Consider the following 14,958-nt stretch of genomic DNA (forward strand, 5'->3'; position numbering starts at 1 on the left):
CTGACTCTGCAGTTACAATCAGCTTCAATTCCTGCTCCAGTCTTGGGGAAGTGGTGTGTATATCCTTGCTCATCATATGAGTGGATAAAATTGGTTATGCATTGCAAGTACTAAGTAATTCGTTTGTAGACGTAATATTTGTGGTCTCACTATTTGGTTGCTGCAAAACTACTTCTCTAAAGCTGGTTGTTTGTGCTGAAGGCCTCTCCTTGAGTGACTATCACTGAAAGAACATTGGGGCCTAGGAATGTGTGTCCCACTTCAGGCTTTGTTTTTCTGCAGTATTCTCAAAACACATACTCAGGTTTTAGCCAAAGGGCGTAATAAAGGTCCCCAAGCAAACTGTTATTCCATATCTCAAGCATGAAAAGACACTCTAATGGTATATTTGTCCAGGTGATTTACTGAGAATGTGTGTGAATGCATGGGCTATAAGCACAGACTATGAAAATAGTTAAGACGTCTTTGTCTAAGGATATGTTAACATCCTTAAAGGACTAGCAAAAGGGCTGAGGTACTTGCTAATTGCTTCAGTATGGTAAATATATTCTCATTAAAATAACAAAAAGGTGTTTATTTTTCTTTTCCTGATGGTGTATGAGCAAGGCAACAAGAAGCACAGTCTGGATCAGGTGGTGCTGTTCGGTATGTAGCCACACCCTCCCCCCCCATCCCAGTTCTCCCTCCTTCCTTCTCCAGTGGCGTCTCTGTAACCTTTGCCAGCACTCTTTGGCTTCATTCGTGTCGACTGCCCAGAGTCCACGGACACCAGCCTCCAGCAGCACTCTGGTCCGAGGGTTTAGGACCAGACTCAGACACTCCAAAGACAGGTGAGCACCATGGAGACTTAACAAAATCACTGCCCCTCACAGCAGTTCAACAGTTTACATTGATTTCTATGTATGTACAGTGATGGGCTTTAACATGTCAATTAGACTGAAGCTGTGTTACATGTTGTTAGCATGTTTCATAGCAGATCATTCGATAAAGCTCACAATATAGGCTATTCATTTGTGGAGTTCATACTTCTGTTGGCTGATGTAGAGGAATCGGATGTGTTTGCTTCAAAGGGCTGATGTAGGCATTAGAATCACTCTTATTTTGTGAGAGCTGCTGATATAGACTGATAGACCCAGGGCAGTGTTCCCTTTGACACCTGGAGATCTTACCTTCTTGATAACAAATTAAGGCATGTAACACACCCATGCTCAACCTTCAGTAAACGTGGTGGAATTATGTGGTCGGCTGCAAACACCCACAGTACTGGTTTGTGTGTCCAGCTGGACTTACGTGAACATTGTAGATGTTAAGTGGAGGTGTGTGGAGAATATACTTCTCATAGCTCTCACCTCCTGTTTGTTTCCGTGCTTTTCCATAACATTCACGTTGCTTGTGGTATGTCTTAGACATTCCAGGGCCTCTTTGTTGAAACATGTCCCTGTACAGCTTTGGATTGGAGCCTCTGTCCTGTCATGCCTGGAATAAAGACCGAACACGTAAGTGCTAACCAGTACACCAGCAATATCCCATACAGACTGCTTTCCTTCAATGTCCTCATGTCGGCTCCATAATGTTTTTTTTTCTTCCATGGTAATTGTCATCCACTAAATCTGCCTTGAGTCTAATCGAATTATGCTAATAAGAAAAGTTTCAAAGAAACAAAGAGCAAAGTTACACGTCTACATTCAGTTTTAATGCATGACCAGTCAGCGTTTCAGTTTCCTGTGATCTCCACATCGATCTGTGTTGAGCCATGTAACTTCACATTCACTTCTCTGGGCATGTCTGAGAAAGGGCCTTCATGTATTAGCACTCTGCACTAAGTGCCCCTGCCTCCACTGCTGATGTGAGAGTGTAACTGGAGAACATCATCTGCACCATCTGCTTTTTCAGAAATCGCCATTAGTCCAAACAGCAGCACAGTGAATGTTTATCAGAAGAAAGGAAAAGAATGGGCCAAAATCCACGAACTCAAGGAGCACAGCGGACGAATCACAGGTACCATGACCATGACCATGACCAGGACCAGGACCATGACTGTGACTACGATGGGCCAGGACCAGGACCATGACCATGACCATGACCATGACCATGACCATGACCACGACCAGGACCAGGACCATGACCAGGACCGTGACTGTGACTACGATGGGCCATGACCATGACCATGACCCGGACCAGGACCAGGACCATGACTGTGACTACGATGGGCCATGACCAGGACCATGACCATGACCAGGACCATGACCATGACCGTGACTACGATGGGCCATGACCAGGACCAGTACCAGGACCAGGACCATGACTAGGACGGGCCATGAAATCAGTGATATCACAGATCTAACCGCTAAAACAAACACACAACACACTGCACATTCCTGCAAGAGGGTGGTGAACTGAAATCAAATCCTTACTAACAGCACAATGATGGAAATATGGTTTCTGCTTGCTTTACACCACACTGTTTACTTATCCATCATATCTCACATTATGTAATAACTGCACAATTATACAGTAAGGTTGATTAAAGGTTGTGTAATAAAGACAAGGCAGTTTTATTGACATGGCAAGGTGGTTTAAAAGATACCCTGAAAAACATTTGAATTTTACATTTATTTAATTTTTCTTAAAATATTTATTAATAATAATAATAATAATCAATTTTATTTATAGTGCACTTTACATTTCAATGAAACCTCAAAGTGCTACATAGTAGTTAAAATCTGAACAAACATATAAGAGCAAGTAGATAAAAGCAACAAAAATTTTCGCATATCAAAGATAATACAACAAATACTAGTAGGATTTTTTTTTATAAAAACGTTTTAAGATTTATTTTAAAAGACTTATAAGATTTATAATTATATATATATGTTTAAGTATATATATGACAAAAAATCTTTCATTTGGACTTTTAGGTAATAGCCCTGAAAAACAACATTTATTTTGGATAGATAAACAACAACATTTATTTTGGTAAATTTGTTTACTCTTTGCAGGAATTGACTGGGCCCCGGAGTCCAACCGCATTGTGACATGTGCCTCAGACAGGAACGCCTACGTCTGGACGCTCAAAGACGGCGTGTGGAAACCAACACTGGTTCTAGTCCGCATCAACAGGGCGGCCACGTGCGTCAAATGGTCGCCCCTGGAAAACAAGTTTGCCCTTGGAAGTGGGGCAAAACTCATCTCGGTGTGTTACTTTGAGAAAGAAAATGATTGGTGAGAATCTGGATTCACCCTCATTAACAGTGGACATGAGATTAACGTTAACATTAACATTAGTGCTCTGGTGAAATAGTACACTCAATGTCTTTGTGCCACTCATGTTGAGTGAACAACAATACAGGACTGTTATAGCACTGATTATAACACTTTTATAACACTGGTTACAGGACTTGTTATAGCACTTGTTATAGACATTCTGAAGTTCTTTAGATTTCATTTGATTAATTCAAAACATTAATCACTACAGTAATTGAGGTCTAACTGCACATACAGGGGTTTTATAGCAGCGATTAGCTGGTGGTCTCCACTCTGCATCTAGTTGTGTTATTCCTGCTGTAAGCCTTCTTGTCCTGGGTGGGTGAGACCACATTAGAACAACATACTGTGTTGCAGTGTCCATCTTCTGAACCTGTCTGGGTCACTATAGAATTTGGCCTGATTTTCACCTCTGCAGGTGGCTCAGTAAACATATAAAGAAAGGCATCTGCTCTACAGTGCTCTGCCTAGACTGGCACCCCAACAACATCCTGTTAGCTGCTGGTTCAGCAGACCTCCACTGCAGGTTACAGCCCATTCTCATTCTCATACTTCCATACGGCAGCATGCAACACAAGTCTGTGGTCTAGATTTATGACCTCCGTCTTTTTTGCAGAGTTTTCTCGACCTACATCAAGGAAATTGAGGACAAGCCAGGCCCCACTCCATGGGGGGCCAAGATGCCTTTTGGAGAGGTGCTTCTGGAGCACAAAGACTGCGGGGGCTGGGTCCACAGTGTGGGCTTCTCCCCCACCGGAGACAGCCTGGCCTGGGTCAGTCACAATAGCGCCATCAGCGTGGCCGACGCCTCCCAGGGGAAAGAGTAAATATCACCCTTTATAGTATTACAGGCAAAGATGCAGTGTTGTTTATTTGAGCTCGATGGACACAGACACACGACTCATAGGTCTCGAACGTGTTTAAGTTTGGGTTTCATTTCAGTTCTTTTTCAGGTGTTTCACAGGATGTGACAGTGGTTTAGATTAGAATGGCTACACTTTAACTCATGTGAGCTGCAGCCAGTACTATGACTTTGTCTGATCACAGGATGTTGTGACTTGCAGGGTTACGCAGCTGACCACAGACAAGCTTCCATTACTGAGCATGCTCTATGTCAGCGAGACAGAGATTGTGGCTGCGGTAAGGTCTTCCTTCAACCAATCACACATAGTGGGACATCAAGTTCCTCCCCCTCATTATATGTAGAGTAATTAAAACAGAACTACTATGATTAATGATAAGTCTTGTTGGACGTCCCAGGGCCATGACTGCTGCCCCTACCAGTTCTCATACAAGGGACCCGGCAAACTGCAATATGTAAAAAAGTTGGGGATCAGCAAACAGACGTCCAAGAACAGCATGTCGGCTATGCAACACTTCCGCAACCTGGACAAAAAGGCCACGACGGAGGAGGAGGATAATGAGCTGAACACCCTGCACCAGAACAGTGTCACGTGAGCTCTGCACCCTGGAGCCTGACTGCTTATGAGGCCTATGACTCCCGAGCAGTTTACAGATTCAGAGCAGTTTAAATGAGCAGTTTACAGTTTCAGTGCTTTATTTCAGATTGTTAACTTGTAGCCTGTGGTGTCTTGTTTGACCTGCAGTCAGCTGTGCATTGTGGAGGGGCAGAAAACCAAAGTGGAAAAGTTCAGTAGTGTTGGTCTGGACGGTGCCATGGTTCTCTGGGATTTCAAGGTACTGACAGTTCAGGACTGATGCTTGCGTGCCTGTGTGTCCTGCACCACAACACTTCAGTTTGCTAATCTGAGATCTTTATGTGCTGTCAGCTTTCAGAACAACTATCATTTTTTTCTCATTGTCTTAATGTTTATGTCTGCACAGCCCTGAACTTCTGCTGTACTGTAAGGGCCACAGTCAACTGATGTCCACACAGGTCCCCAACGGAACAAGACCATAACACCGCCACAACACTAGAAGACCACAACCCAACATGATTGCAACACAACATGACAGCAACAAAGCTTTCACTGCTATTCTGCCATTATGTTTAGAAACAGCCAATAACTACTCAGCAACATGTTTTGTCTTCAGAAAAAAGTATGCCTGTAATTATAATTTCTGCAATAACCCAGGGAAAATGGGTTGTTCTTTCTTAATTATTATGGTGAGGTCTGTACAATAATCGGATGTACTACGATATACAGTTTAGGACATAAAGGTTATACAACGGGTTTCACATACGTTCTTGCATGGCTTTTAGATCCGTTTTGTTATATTTTCATTAGATTTAAAACTTTAAAACTTGTCATAGTAAATAAAAACGCTTATAACGTTAAAAGGTGGAGTGTTGTTCTTTACTACATATCTTGTATGTGCGTTCAATAAACCTCATTTTTGCGTTCTGCAAGTGCCATTTATTATTTACTACACAATTTTAGCGTGCCGCATAAGTCCCAGTATGCGTCCAAATATAGCCTGCTGCATTTCCTGTCCAAAATTCCGTTGGTTTTCTTCGGGAACACGCCCTATGTACACTCGTTTCCGCACAAAGAGCCAATTAGCGCGTTCCAGTGTTTTTCTGACCAATCCGAAACAGGTCGAACGACAACCCTGTACTTTAGCCCCGACCACTAGATATGACACTGATATGACGCAACAGCTATCAGCTGGTTTTGTTTTGCTACGTTTGGATCGGCGCTCCATGGTTTGTAGGTGTCCAACAACTCGCTGATCAGATAAACTCTGTACATTCTAACTTGTGTATGTAAGGCATAAAATCTTTAGAAGTATTCGGATACAGTTGAATTCGCTGAGGTTGGATTATTATTATTTTTTCTTTAGTGGATTTTCGGTTCGCCACTATCTTTGAAAGAGGCTCAGCCGATCCCGGGCCTCCGATCCAGGGCGGAGGGAGGGAAGGAGGTCGTTGGGAATCGGGATGGAGACCGAAGATGGGGCCGACGGTCCTGGCGGACCAGGGCTGGGCTGCGCCTCCTTCAACCAAGACTCCACGTAAGCGCGCGCCGGGCTGCTGATATTCCACTTGCATCACACTTCTAACTTCTCATAGCAAGTATCGCATGACCACAGCCATAACCTTGCATTAGCGTCTCTAATTACAAGTGCATTAATGCATTTTCCTGGTTTATTCTGATTCTTTCACATGTACGCATTATTTCGCATGAAGAGTGTTCGGTTTTTTATAACGACACATAGTCTGAGCTGGTACGCTATCTCTCTTGTCCCTACCCAAACTCATAGTAGCGTACGTGTTTGTTTAATAAGTATTATCATATGTAAAAGTTTATTTAACTTTAACTTATTTCCTTTCTGCGCTTGACAAGCAGTGGTTGTTGCGATGTGAACGTAACATATGGTTTGTATTCTTAACGAGTGTCGCAATTTTATTCTTACCCGATTCACGGTCTCTTGACTAGGTGAACATTTTGTGCACCCCATCCTCAAACACACATTCGAAAAGGATTTATTTAGATGACCGGAAAAATTACCTAAAATAATATACAGAGATTAAAGATGCAACGATATGTACGATATGTCTAGCTGGAGAACTTATATAGGAAGTTGGACCTCGCCGTACGATGCCATATAGAGGACAAAAAACCTGTGTGTTTTTTCCTGTTTTATTTAAGAGATTGCAAATCCCTCAACAAAAAGGACTGTTCATTGAGCCCATCCACAAATGATCTCTTTTATTACCAAACACTTTAGTAATAAATGAATTTGTAATAATGTTATTGTCTGTCAAAGAGTGATGGTGGGAACCGCCACCGTTTCATGTAAACCCGATCTGACACGAGCAGCTACTACATCTGGACGGCTGCAAACCAGATGTTTGGTCTCGACCGTGCTCTCTTGTTAAATACAGGAACGCTTTCGCCGTTGTCTAGACATTATAATTACTTTTAGAAAAAGCTTACTATATTTAAATAAATAAGTTTGGGTGTTTTTTTTCTTTTGCAAAAACTAAGTCTTTTGCAAGAGGTAATTGTATTTAGTAGAGGATAAAAGTTGCCTGGTGGATAAGTATGACATCCTGAAAGTGTAAAAAATTTTCTTCCAGTTCCTCCTTAAGATACCATACAACTTCTATAAATGAACAGCAGGGCAAAACGTTTCTCCCCAGGTCATTGGCTGTGGGCACTAGAAGTGGATATCGTCTCTTCTCTGTGACGGCGGTGGACAGACTAGAGTGCATTCACCAGAGTGGTAAGGAGAGCCCGTCCCACCTCGGTCTCAGGAATAATGACCACCACAGGCTACACAGGCTACACGTACAGCTGGCGCATATGCAAATTACTGTGCAGAACACAGCTATGTGATTTTTCATATGCTGTGTTGCTGAGGCAACAGCTGCCTGGCTTAGTCACCGTGGAGATCAGACTGACGGTTGATTTGCATGGCGGTGCAGATGTGCTGTTGTAATGGATATGGTTATATTTACCCTGTCATGACTGATACTGCATCCTAGGGTTTAACATACTTGATTGTAAATTCAGAAATGTATAAAATTGAAAGTAAAAGAGTTGAATTAAAAAATAAAGTAACCGAATGTATGTTTTGTAAAGTTAGAAGTATAAGATATTTTTTGAATGGCACCTTTGCAGAAACTTTGTCTCCCCAAATCAGCCTTTTGCTCATTGGCGGAGTGACAGGTCCCTAAGCCAATTGGGGCTCAGAGCTCACAGCTAAGGTCAGCCAGGATAGGGGAACACAGCGAGCTCATTCAGAGGGGGCTTGGCAGATAAAGATCTCAGGGAGATAAACAGGTAGTAGTTACATCTTGGTAGTGGAATATAGTGGGATGGATGAACTGGGTAATTTAACCTTAAGCGGTTTGTTCTGCTTCATTACCTTGTTTTCATCTTATATTCATCCTATAAGATGAACCCTATAAGGCACTAATGTTGCCTTCACCAGATTCAGTTTACAGTTTATCTCTGTGAACAAGAACAGCTTTGCCTCTGTCCTGTGTGTATGCGTATCTACATATCTGCATATGCATATCTGACGGGTGGATGGTGCCTCTGTCCTGTGTGTATGCGTATCTACATATCTGCATATGCATATCTGACGTGTGGATGGTGCCTCTGGCCTGCAGTGGAGGTCCCGGACGCCTACATCGTGGAGCGCCTGTTCTCCAGCAGCCTGGTGGTGGTGGTGAGCCAGGCTGTTCCTCGTCGCATGAACGTCTACCATTTCAAGAAGGGCACGGAGATCTGTAACTACAGTTACTCCGACAGCATCCTCGCCGTGCGTCTCAACCGACAGGTGCCGTGCGCCAGCCCCGCCCACCGCCGCGCTTCAAACACACGCTGCTGCTGGCTAGCTGGGATATTAGTTGGTTGCTTTAGAATCAGGATGGTCAGATTGGCTCAGACAGCAGCACTGATCTCTGTTGTACAGCAGTTACACTGTGTGTGTGTGTGTGTGTTTGTTGCACTGCAGAGGCTGGTGGTTTGCCTGGAGGAGTCCATCTATATCCACAGCATAAAGGACATGAAGCTTCTGAAGACTCTACTGAACACACCAGCCAACCCTTCAGGTGAGCAGGGAGCCTAGCTGCTGTGGCCCTGTGTTTGGCCCCTGACACATCCCTGGGGCCTGGGGGCCATACTGCAGAGAGGCAATGCACAGGGCGATGAGGCCCTAAAATCTCTGGTTGTTCCTTCAGGTCTCTGTGCCCTGTCAGTCAACCATTCCAACTCCTACCTGGCATACCCAGGCAGTGCCTCCATCGGAGAGATCATCGTCTACGACGCTAACAGTCTGGTAATGGGGCAGACACCTCATACCCTTACAGGCTGACTATAGCTTCATGGGGCTGTGTGCAGACCTGTAATTTCATGACACAAATCTTCTCTGCCCTAAACAGTACTGAGGATCATGTTTAATGGTGGCTTGTGTTTAACCTCGCTTTATCTACTCTGTCTTGGAAGTGATTGGAGTTAACTACTCACCTGCTGTGTGTCTGAGAGACTGCTTTAGGTGTAGGTGAGCTGATGAGCAGGTCATGTGACCACGCTTTTGCTTGGCTCCCTCAGAGCAAGTCATGTGACCATGCTGTTGCTCTCCTCCCACACAGAGCAACGTCACCATGGTTCCTGCACACGACAGTCCTCTGGCAGCCATCACCTTTAACTCCTCAGGCTCTAAGCTGGCCAGTGCCTCTGAGAGGGTAACCACAGATACAGCACACATATCTTTGAGCACACACTCACACACGTATATTATAACTAATATCTAACTGAAAAACTATGTTTTGTTATGTTTCAGTTGACAAAAAATAAGTTTAAAGAATGACAGGTTTATATATATATATATATATATATATATATATATATATATATATATATATATATATATATATAAATAAATATTAAAACTGTGTTTATATATATATATATATATATATATATATATATATATATATATATATATATATATATATATATATATATATATATATATATATATAACCTTGTCAGCACTTTTTAATTGGTTGTGACAGAGTAGTTTGCTCTGGCGTCCACTCACACAGTCAGAACAATGGAAATGTTGACAACAGTGGCCCCCAGGACTGTGTGTGTGTCCCTGGTCTCTTATAGGGCACTGTGATTCGGGTGTTCTCCATTCCAGAAGGTCAGCGCTTGTTTGAATTTCGCAGAGGAATGAAGAGGTTTGAATAACCTGCAGCACACACATACAAAATACATATTAACATACATATTACCGTAATATTCTGAAAAGTGTATGAGTATGTATGTATTGTGTGAGGTGTTTAACTCTGTGTGTGTGTGTGTGTGTGTGTGTGTGTGTGTGTGTGTGTGTGTGTCTACAGGTATGTGAACATCAACTCTCTGTCCTTCAGCCCTGATACCCAGTTTCTCTGTGCTTCAAGCAACACAGAGACCGTGCACATTTTCAAACTAGAGCAACATGGACCAAGGTATGGGGAATTTACTGGGCACAAACGTGTAAACACAAACACATCATCTACTCTTATGACAAATACTAAAACAGCACAATATGATGCGTCATTGATATTCTGTGCAGTGTTTGTTCACTTTGTGTATGTACATGCTTGTTGATACATGTGTTGGTGTGTGTTATATTTGTTGGTGTGTGTGTGATGTGTGCTATGTTTGTGTGTGTGTGTGATATGTGTGTGTGCTCCACTCCTCTAGTGGGGAGGAGGAGGCTCCCACTTGGTCTGCTTATGTAGGGAAGATGTTTACAGCAGCAAGCAGCTACCTCCCTGCACAGGTGTCAGGCATGATGAGTCAGGACCGGGCCTTCGCCACCGTGCGCATGCAGACGGCTGGCCAGAGGAACGTCTGCACCTTGGCCATGTGAGCGATGCCCCACACACACACACGCTTAACCAAGCAAGCAGTACCCACAGCGTTCTCTCAGAGCAATGCTCCATGAAATCGCCACTACTGGATCAACACCTGCACGATTATAAAATATATATCCGTCTGGACACAGCTGAACACTGAGACTTGTTTCTTGGGGATTTTCTGGCATGCATTATCCTGCTTAATGTTGGTAGATAGATTCCTGTCAGGCACGATGCCCTCAGATTTTGTGTTTCACGGTGTTTAACACTCACTCTTTTCTGCCTCCAACCATGCAGGATCCAGAAGCTTCCGCGCCTGCTCGTGGTCTCTTCCGACGGGCAGCTTTTCATCTACAACATCGACCCCCAGGACGGGGGCGAGTGTGCACTAGTGCACAGTCACAGGTGTGCCTTCTATTACTACATACCCACACTCCAGTAAGCATTACCCTGGATCTGCCTGACCTTTGACCCTTTTCCCCAGGCTGATGGACTCAGACAAGGAGCGAGAGGGTGCCGAGGAGGAGGTGGGGTCGGCTCCTCCCCCCTCGAGCCTGTCGTACGCCGCCACTGCTGCCACGCCCTCCTGCAGACCTGTCTCTGCCACTCTAACAGGTAGGGAGCTGCTGTAGCCCATACAGTCCAACACTGGAGAGCCACTGGCCCTTGGTGCTCTCGGACACATCTGACATGAGCTGGACAAGGTCCAGTCACGTTGGACCACCCACATATGGAGTCTTGCCAAAGCTACAGTGCCAGTTGGGAGTCACCAGTGGGGGACAGGGTCTGAGAATGTTGACTAGTTTACCTCCACTCACATCTGTTTACTTTGTGATGACAGTAGTTTTCAGCATTTTTGGGAAGTTCTTATTACTTGTGCCTATACAACAGCGTAAAGTTTAGGCGGTTACTGTGTCCCGTTTAAATGGTTCTGTGTCCTGTTTAGACACACTGCGTGCTGGTTCCTGTCTAGATAGTTGCTGTGTCCTGTTTGAGTCAGTTCTGTGTCCCGATTCAGATTGTTGCTGTGTCCTGTTTGAGACAGTTCTCTGTCCTATTTGATATGGTCCTGTGTCTTGTTTGAGATGGTTGTTGTGTCCTGTTTAAATGGTTCTGTGTTCTGTTGAGACACTTGCTGTGTCCCGTTTGTGTCGGTTCTGTGTCCCGTTTCAGATTGTTGCTGTGTCCTGTTTGTAACAGGTTTCTGTCCAATTTGATATGGTCCAGTGCCCTGTTTGAGACAGGTATGTGTCTTGTTTGAGATGGTTGTTGTGTCCTGTTTGAGACAGGTCTGTGTCCTGTTGTCCTGACAGGCTACTCGGAGGATGGCGGAGCCAGGAGGGGCGAGGTGATCCCGGACCATGAGCTCGCAGCAGGGCCCGTGTGTCTGGACGACGAGGCTGAATTTCCTCCAGTGAGCATTCAGAATCGTTAACCTTCCCTGAGTAGCAGCTCCCACAGATTACAGACCCCAGCATCCCTCCGGATGAGGCGTTCCCGTGCCAACACACACAGGCTGACACCACACCTCGCTTCAGCCTCAGCGTTAAGAGCATCGTGCCTGTTCGAGAGAAGTCACGTTCGCCCTGCCACCATCTTTGTTCTGTGACACCCTTTGGCTGTCTCTCTACCCTGCTGCATTTCAAACCAGCCCCTAAACCCCTGCAGTAACACCGGGACGGTCGCCGGGGTCCAGTTATACCTCTATCTTCCTCATGACTTAATATGTCATGGTTTTAATTCAAACACAGAACCGCACAACCAACCAGCTGCATCTGTCTTTTATGCCTTTCATTATGTATTGAGTTGTTAACTCGTTGTTTTATGGCATGTTGCTACATATAATCAGAAAGACCTGAATAGGCTTCTCATAAGTCCAAAGACATTAATATTAAGACTGTGTGTTAAATGTTCAGCCAATGACACAATTTGAATATTTGGAGATGGTCATATTTGATGGAGCTTTTGCTTTGAAAATCATCATGAAAGTCACCATTGCAGCAAAGCACTGCAATGAAAACGATAGGAAAGGCAATCCCAGCATCTATAAGTTCATTCAGGTTACACCCCACTGCCACGTAGTCAGGGAGATTACTAATTAATATGTCAATAGATCAAGCAAAATACAAGTCTCAGAGTTTAACCCACACAAAACCTTTGATCTCGTCTGCATGTTGTATGAACAAAGCATTGTGCTCCTGTCTGTTTTTAATTTTAATTTTTTCCTTGGTTTATTGATATATGATTGGTAACTGGGAATACTTACTCATTGTTCCTGAATGGCAAATACTGTTGTTTGTCGACTAAACAATATGTTTGACATTTTACTTTATATATGCTTTAATGACATAATATAATGTCATTGATATTTTTGCCATGGGCTAAATTCAAGTATTAATATTATTTCCACAAGGTGTCGCTCTCGCTTTCTGTACAGTTCAATAGGCGCTCCAGTAATCACAATTTCAGACACCTTCAAAAAGAACAAAATGTATTAAGGCAGTTCAGTTTAAACGACTCTGCTGTGTTCTGTAATTCCACTGCAGCTTGTGACTTGCGGAAATACCATTTATCTGTTTGACTGACACTTAGTCGATACGACATTGCTATGTACATTGTGTTGATTTTTATTATACGAACATTAGACATTAGACTGTGTGCTCAAGGTGTTGTAGCTTGTATTGCGAATGCAGTGATAATGGCGTGACCTAAAGGTTTCGCACTAGACTCAGTGCCTGTCTATAACACACCCGCCGACGAGAGAACAATAAAGCTCTCTTTTGGTTTCCGGTAGATAAACCGGTGTCGCGATGGATCTCGGCGAGGCAAAAGCAGCCGTCCGTGAGGGGCTAGAGGACAGGCGGAATCCCCAGCCGAAGTGGAACAACCCCTAAGCGCGTGGTCCAGGACTAATTAACATTTCCGGGTGCTATCGTCACGAGCAAAATAGCGTAAAACGCGATCTGAAAGCGTCAGGGACTGCGTCGTCGCTCCGCCTCCTGAGGGGTGTGTTATACAAACACTACAGGTGCATGGAAGAAAAAGACACGATTGTAGTAGCTACGTAAATGATAAATATTGTATTAAGATATTACTGTAGCATCTTATTATTTTATTATTTTTACGATTAACATTCTCATATTCAAAATGGAATTACTTTTTAAAATATGTGCATTTTCAGCATTAATAACTAATATACGTTTACATGTTGTCATCCTGAAAACTAATATATCGGGATGTTTTCTATGTATGTGCCTATTATTTTATTAGTAAGAGTCTAAAGAATTCTGTTGGATTGCTGGAAGACCAAAAGAAAAAGAAATTGTAGTAAATGAGAGTGACATTCCTACACACACCCTATTTGTTGACATTCCTATTTGTTGGTATCGTCTTTTTGGAGCTAGAAATATGAAACTCAGAAGAAGGAATGATAATGTTTTAATTTATGCTGCATGGCAATACTAGCTCTGCATCTGGATACAGTGAATTGTCAGAATGTCAAAAAATTTACTCCCCCTACATGTGTTAAAAAAACGTCCTTTTAGCCTGTAATCATGAACTGTTCAGAAGTTTAATCTTCCTCGTATGACACAATCACGGCATTGCGAACAATGAAACCTTTGTTAATGGGAGGTTTGTTTACAGGCGCATATTAACAGAAAGCCTGCTGACGCCTAGCGAAATAAATATGGTATGATTCAAGTAACTAACACATAGTAACTGGCAATGTGCAGGCAATGTACACGCATCCTTCTAGGTCTACAATGCAGATATATTCCAGAAGGTCTACATGAGACCTTTTCAGGATGTCAGAGGTACACTACAAGGTTTTTTAAAACTGGCCTAAATACCAAATATTGACAAGATGCATATTTAAAAAGATTCAGATCTGGAACAAAAAAACTACTGCCCTAAAGAGCTTGGCGAATGATTAATAATACTTAACCCCACCACCCCCCAGACTAAACAAACACAAACTGTGAGACATCTACTCATCTGCTCACAATCTGATGGCCACCTGAAGAGGAGGAACCGGAGAGACCTTGAGGGACGCCACACCCTTATTGTGGGAAAGACCCAGCATCTCACCCTCTTCACACACACACAGCAGTCCTGACACAGCAGGCAGCTGCAAGACGCAGTTCAGTCCCCATACATTTTTTGTGAAAACCTCATAACCCTCTGATTCTGTACCCTCTGTACCTTTACTTAGCCTACATCTGTAAGTCTTTCTGTCTTTCTATTTGGAAGGTGGTCAGTATATGAAAAAGACTCAAAAGAAACAAATCGTTTTTACCGTGTTTTTAAAGATTGTTCATTAATAGAAGTGTCAGTACAAACCACACATTTATTTAAGGATAGCTGATGTC

The 14,958-nt window shown here is 43.3% G+C and overlaps 2 protein-coding genes across 4 annotated transcripts; both read left to right on the top strand.

The window, feature by feature from the left end:
- Window positions 1–670: 670 nt before the first annotated feature.
- Window positions 671–5,630, top strand: LOC143506878 (actin-related protein 2/3 complex subunit 1A-A). Its single transcript, XM_076996473.1, has 10 exons — window positions 671–830; window positions 1,407–1,496; window positions 1,894–1,998; window positions 3,000–3,222; window positions 3,683–3,790; window positions 3,881–4,087; window positions 4,329–4,404; window positions 4,525–4,718; window positions 4,872–4,962; window positions 5,110–5,630. The coding sequence occupies exons 2-10, from the start codon at window positions 1,433–1,435 to the stop codon at window positions 5,113–5,115; spliced, it is 1,074 nt and encodes a 357-aa protein (XP_076852588.1). The 5' UTR covers window positions 671–830; window positions 1,407–1,432; the 3' UTR covers window positions 5,116–5,630.
- Window positions 5,631–5,864: 234 nt separating this feature from the next.
- wipi1 (WD repeat domain, phosphoinositide interacting 1) lies at window positions 5,865–13,939 on the top strand. Of its 3 annotated transcripts, none has more exons than XM_076996448.1 (14): window positions 5,865–5,936; window positions 6,070–6,240; window positions 7,373–7,455; window positions 8,348–8,517; window positions 8,695–8,791; window positions 8,921–9,018; window positions 9,332–9,424; window positions 9,855–9,925; window positions 10,088–10,195; window positions 10,434–10,598; window positions 10,886–10,993; window positions 11,073–11,203; window positions 11,902–12,002; window positions 13,383–13,939. In XM_076996448.1, exons 2-14 carry the CDS (start codon window positions 6,167–6,169, stop codon window positions 13,431–13,433), a joined length of 1,350 nt encoding a protein of 449 aa, XP_076852563.1. In that variant the 5' UTR covers window positions 5,865–5,936; window positions 6,070–6,166; the 3' UTR covers window positions 13,434–13,939. The 3 variants fall into 3 exon arrangements, with proteins under 3 accessions (XP_076852563.1, XP_076852568.1, XP_076852570.1); XM_076996453.1 differs by having other exon boundaries at window positions 5,883–5,932; XM_076996455.1 differs by having other exon boundaries at window positions 5,920–5,988.
- Window positions 13,940–14,958: the final 1,019 nt, after the last annotated feature.

Source organism: Brachyhypopomus gauderio, chromosome 2, assembly GCF_052324685.1.
Source record: "Brachyhypopomus gauderio isolate BG-103 chromosome 2, BGAUD_0.2, whole genome shotgun sequence".
Taxonomy (NCBI): Eukaryota; Metazoa; Chordata; class Actinopteri; order Gymnotiformes; family Hypopomidae; genus Brachyhypopomus; species Brachyhypopomus gauderio.

Bases quoted from the DNA above. Each gene is read 5' to 3' on its own strand.
- wipi1 (XM_076996448.1), top strand. From the start codon at position 6,167: ATGGAGACCGAAGATGGGGCCGACGGTCCTGGCGGACCAGGGCTGGGC. The intron at 8,792-8,920 runs GTGAGCAGGGAG...TTGTTCCTTCAG, and splicing joins CACACCAGCCAACCCTTCAG to GTCTCTGTGCCCTGTCAGTC. The intron at 12,003-13,382 runs GTGAGCATTCAG...GGTTTCCGGTAG, and splicing joins ACGAGGCTGAATTTCCTCCA to ATAAACCGGTGTCGCGATGG.
- LOC143506878 (XM_076996473.1), top strand. From the start codon at position 1,433: ATGTCCCTGTACAGCTTTGGATTGGAGCCTCTGTCCTGTCATGCCTGG. The intron at 1,999-2,999 runs GTACCATGACCA...TACTCTTTGCAG, and splicing joins GCACAGCGGACGAATCACAG to GAATTGACTGGGCCCCGGAG. The intron at 4,088-4,328 runs GTAAATATCACC...TGTGACTTGCAG, and splicing joins GACGCCTCCCAGGGGAAAGA to GGTTACGCAGCTGACCACAG.